The sequence below is a fragment of the Bombina bombina genome, chromosome 5 (assembly GCF_027579735.1).
Source record: "Bombina bombina isolate aBomBom1 chromosome 5, aBomBom1.pri, whole genome shotgun sequence".
Taxonomy (NCBI): Eukaryota; Metazoa; Chordata; class Amphibia; order Anura; family Bombinatoridae; genus Bombina; species Bombina bombina.
In genome coordinates this window covers 187,883,754-187,889,267 of record NC_069503.1, presented here as the reverse complement: position 1 = coordinate 187,889,267, position 5,514 = coordinate 187,883,754, and the positions used below count along the sequence as shown (strand labels likewise).

Here is a 5,514-nt window from a genome sequence, read left to right as displayed (position 1 = left end):
AACAGATTATTTTTATTTATTGCAGGTAAAAATATTGAATATAAGTATGCATTAGAATTCCATGCAGCTGGATTCTTAACATATATAAATTGTTGGAATAAATACACTATAATCTGATTGGTCACTATTGTTGCTTCCCTTTAATCACTTTAAATTTAAAGATAATAAATGAATGATTATTTGTTTTACTATAATCACATAACCATGATGATGTTAGTTATTCCAAGAGCTTATTTATTCAAATTTTAACCATATAGGATAGATAAACGTTATCCTAGTCTGTAGTGTTTAGCACTTGCACGATGCGTATACCTAGTCTTTATACCCTTGTAGAAGTATAATTTAAGTTCCTCTTTGTGTTTTTTTTTAACAACTAGATCACATTGAAGCAAGATAAACCATGTGTACAATCTATAACACAATGTAGAAAATATTGTAGCAGCCAATACATAAAATGGAAGAAATCCCTAGATCTTATTGAAGATATAAAACACTCAACTTGGAATTCAAGCTACAATAATAACAGTACTCAAAATCTGTTTCAGAATATCCCTGCCATAAAAACACACAGTGGTAGAGAACTGGAATCCTTGGATGAACAAATTGTAATCTAGAATAGAAATAGTTTGTGATATTTCTCAGTTCGGTACTTATCTCTGTCTAGAGAAGAGATTTCTGAATGCATTGTTATAGTTTTTGTTAAAGGCTGTATAGATCAGAGGATTGAAGAAAGAATTAGAGTATCCCAACCATAAGAAAATACTTTTCCAGATAGGAGGAATGTCACAGGAACATAAAGGGTTTATAAGTTCTGTAATAAAGAAGGGTATCCAGCATAGAACAAAGACCCCAATGAGAATGCCAACCATAAGTGCGGCTTTCTTTTCCTTCTGCTCCCTCCATGTGTCCCCATCTGTTTGAAAGGTGACAGTGGCGTGTCGAACTGTGAAGACCATCTGAGGCTGGTGAGAAGCTTCTTTCACCTAGAAGCCAAACAGTAATAATCACTAAGAATAAAATAACAACAGAAATATAAAGCTATTGTAATGATATGTACAATCTATTAGTGCTTGGCAAAAAATATGTTATACACAGAAGTCCTTTAGCAGCCAGCACAGCATGAGATACCTTGATAAGAAATTTGGATTTACCATCTCTGTTCAAATAGCTGTAACTAAATATTCTATTTTATGTTTTTAATATTCGCTGCTTTTAGCTCATGAGCAAGTTCAATGTTTTTCTTCTAGTTAAAGGGACATGAAATCCAAATTCATGATTCAGATATAGAATACAATTTTAAACATCTTTCCAATTTACGTCTATGATCTAATTTTCTTCATTGTCTTGATATCCTTTGTTGAAAAGCATACTTAAATTGGCTCAGAAGCTGCTGATTTGTGACTGCACATAGATGCCTCCTGTGATTGGTTCACCCATGTGCATTGCTATTTCTTCAACAAAGGATATCTAAAGAATGAAGCAAATTAGATACTATAAGTACATTAGAGTGTTGTTTTAAATTGTATTAAATGTGGCCGATTAATCATCGGTCTGTAGGACATGATCTGCTCAGCAGATCATGTCCGACAGACATCGCTGAATGCACAAGTAGTTCTTGTTAACTGCTTGCGCAATTCCACCCCCTGAAGATTCACAGCCAATTGGCCGCTAGCAGGGGGTGTCAATCAACTCGATCGAATACGATGCTGGCTGTCTGCCGCTCAGAGCAGGCGGATCAGTTAAGGAGCAGTGGACTTAAGTTCGCTGCTTCTTAACTGCTGTTTCCGGCGAGCCTGAAGGAAACAGGGGCATCAGGAGCCGTTCGGCCCTTGATAATTCGGCCCCTCTATCTCAATCATGAAATAATTATTTTGGGTTTCATGTTCCTTTCATACATTTTTCCTTCGTAGCTGATTTTGCACATAGCCTGCAACTGCCAAAGGTTGTGCACCCAGCTTTTATGTTTGAGAGTGGCTCTCAGGTTATGGGAAATGCACTCTATGGGGCCGATTTATCAAGTTCCGTATGGATGACCACGACTTCTGAAACTAAAAAATTGTTCAAAACACATTAAAAATGTATTACAAAGTAAAGTTACACTAATAATACCATCCAATAAAAAATATATAAAATAATACTGCAGACAAAAGTTATAAGGGGTCAAAGATAGGACGCAGGCAAACGACTTTAACATTGAGATACATACATATACATGTCTAAATATGTATATCTATATAGCTGTATGTATATATATTGTCCTCAGTAGAGCGCACTCCCACTTTAGAGACAACTACAGTTCCAAAAAAGGCATGCACTCGCTGGGTTTGTGCAAAAAAGGGCTTTATTGGGCCATCAAAAATCAGTAACGTTTCGGGGATCAATCACCCCTTCATCAGACCAGATGATGAATGGGTGGTTGATCCCCAAAACGTTACTGATTTTTGATGTGCCAATAAAGCACTTTTTTGCACAAACCCAGCGAGTGCATGCCTTTTTTGGAACTGTATGTATACTGTATATGTATATATATTTATATGTATATATATATATATATATGTGTGTGTGTGTGTACATATGTGTTTATATGTGTATTTATGTATTTACAGACATATATACACATTAACACATATGTATACACATATAGACATACATATATAAGTGATTTGGAGCCCTTTGCAGGTGAATAGGTTGAAAACATTAACTAACATATTTATGCAATTTTCATATTTAATAAAGGTTTTAACTACGTATTTATGATAAATATTTCACATTCCATTGTTCTGTACATAGCAGAATATGTTCTAAGTGTTTTTAAATGGATATTCATATATATAGCTGTATATCTCTATACCTTTATATCATCTGTATATATATATATATATATATATATATATATATATATATATATATATATATATATATATATATATATATATATATATAGGCATGGGTATATATTGTACCAAAATACCATCAGATATATGTAGAGATATTTATCTTTAAATAAATAGAACATAATTCTGCTGTGCACAGAACATTGGAATGTGAAATATTCATATTTTCATATCGGTTTGTGCACATGAGAATATGCGATCGGATTTGCGCGAGAGTGCTGTGTTAGGTTTTTTTTTTTCATTTGTTTTTCTCCATTAACTTCTATAGGGGAAATGAGAACGTACATGCGATATTGTAACTGGCTTTTTGCATTTGTTGGGTTAGCACAAGCAAAAGCACTTTACTTTCAACTCATAATACGAACGCAACCCGGCGGGTGCAAAAAGCTTACTTCTAGCACAGTTAATGCTCTAGCAGGAACGTTAATTAGTGCTCCACTTGTATTGTAGCACTGAATAAGTGCTAGATAGAATGAAGAATTCAAAGGAAAGATTAGTCTGAGAATAACATGTAGATGGATTTTTAAAAGTTTAATTAGTTGTTTAAATATTGACAAAATAAGTGCAAAACTTTAATGTCTATAAAGCAGTGGGAGCTGCCATGTTGTAACTTAGGTTTTTTCTCTGCTGAGGCCATTAGAGACAGTTATAAATAAGGCACTAAAGTGTGTAGTCAATGGCTGTGTGGAATATCTATGTTCTGCACTTCCACAGGAATTGAAAAGCTCATGATTGTCTAAAGAATATATATATACATGCAATTTCAAAGTGTTTAATGTCCCTTTAAGACTCAAATACTGGAGTGTTTATGTATATTTGTAGTTAATCTTTAGTGGATTTAGTCCTTAGCCTGCACTGGGGTAGATGCTTGGATGTGAACTCAGCTTATTCTCAGAGTTGTGCCCAGGATCTAGCAAGTGTATCCAGTTTATTCAGACAGTGGTGGCTAGGATATGAGATGAACACTTAATACAGACTCTATAGGGCATATTTATTAAGCTACCACTGCTCCATAACTTGTCTACCTGTTCTGAGGCTGCGGACAGAAATCAACCCAATCGAATACGATCGGGTTGATTGACATCCCCTGTTTGATTTGCCGCAAATCTGCAGGGGGCAGCAATTGCACCAGCAGTTCACAAGAATTTATCGATGTGCAGCGATGTGCATCATATCATGTCCACTCACACATTGTTAAATATGCCCCTATATGTAGTCTATCACTATTTCTATGTTTTCACTGTGTTTTAGGTTAACCATGCTAATTGGTCATGTATACACATCACCTAATACATAGACATCCAGGTGATCTAAATATCTTTAGAAGCCCTAGCCTGCTTCTCACTTTTGGATCCTAAAACATGCGCAGTTTCTCTCATGGCCCCCATAACTAATCAGGGAGGTTGTAGCATTAAAGAGACATGAAACCCAAAATTGTTCTTTCATTATTCTGATAAAGAATATAATTTAAAAAAAGTTTCTAATTTACTTCTATTATCAAATTTGCTTCGTTCTCTTGTTATTCTTTGTTAAAGAGATACCTAGGTAGGTAGTGTGCACATACCTGAGGCACTACATGACAGGAAATAGTGCTGCCAATTAGTCCTCTTGCTAATGTATAACATTGTTGCAAAACTGCTGCCATTTAGTGCTGCAGACACGTGCACACTAATGAGACTACCTTCCGGCTTTTCAGCAAAGAATAACAAGAAAACAAAGAAAATGTGGTAGTAAAAGTAAATTGGAAAGTTGTTTAAAATGTTAGTTACTATCTAATTCATGAAAGAATTTGTTTGGGTTTTATGTCCCTTTAACAGCTTGCCACAGCCAGAAAAAAACAAAACGTGTCTTTAGAAGGTTAAAAGCTAGCAATTAGTTGATCATTTAAACTAAAACAAATGTGCAGTTTTGTTTCTTGGTCATTTGGTTACATAGGTGTTTAAACACATGTACAGTACTCTTAAACCAGAATTCTCAAAAAACTTGAAAACCAAACACCATGTAGATCTGTACTTCACTGATATTTATTTACATATGTGCATATTCGGCTCATGCACAGTGTGTGTGTGTATGTGTATTTATATATACAGTATATATATATATATATATATATATATATATATATATATATATATATATATATATATATATATATATATATATATATATATATATATATATATGTGTGTGGGTATGTGTATGTATGTATGTATATGTGTGTGTGTCTGTATTTGTGTGTGTATGTATATGTGTGTGAGTATCTGTGTGTGTGTGCGAGTGTCTGTGTGAGTGTCTTTGTGTGTGTGTGCGAGTGTCTGTGTGTTAAAGTGTCTGTGTGTGTGTATGTGTGTGAGTATCTGTGTGTGTGTGAGTGTCTGTTATCTCTGTGTGTGTGCGAGTGTCTGTGTGTGGATGTGCGAGTGTCTGTGTGTGCAAGTGCCTGTGTGTGTGTTCGAGTGTCTGTGTGTGTGTGTGTGTGTGTGTGTGTGTGTGTGTGTGTGTATATGGTGTGGTGAGAGAGATTAAAGTCACTGTGTTAGCCCAGGGAAGCAAAACAAAACAGAGACATTTTGTATGTGGTACATTTTTTATTTGACTAACATTCCATATGAAAAGTTAA

The 5,514-nt window shown here is 34.8% G+C and overlaps 1 protein-coding gene across 1 annotated transcript in view; it reads right to left on the bottom strand.

Moving 5' to 3' along the window:
• Positions 1–650: 650 nt before the first annotated feature.
• Positions 651–5,514, bottom strand: part of HTR5A (5-hydroxytryptamine receptor 5A) — a 9,972-nt gene continuing 5,108 nt past the window's right edge. The window contains exon 2 of the mRNA XM_053712951.1: positions 651–983. Coding sequence (XP_053568926.1) covers positions 651–983 — 333 coding nt within the window. The remainder of the gene's footprint in view (positions 984–5,514) is intronic.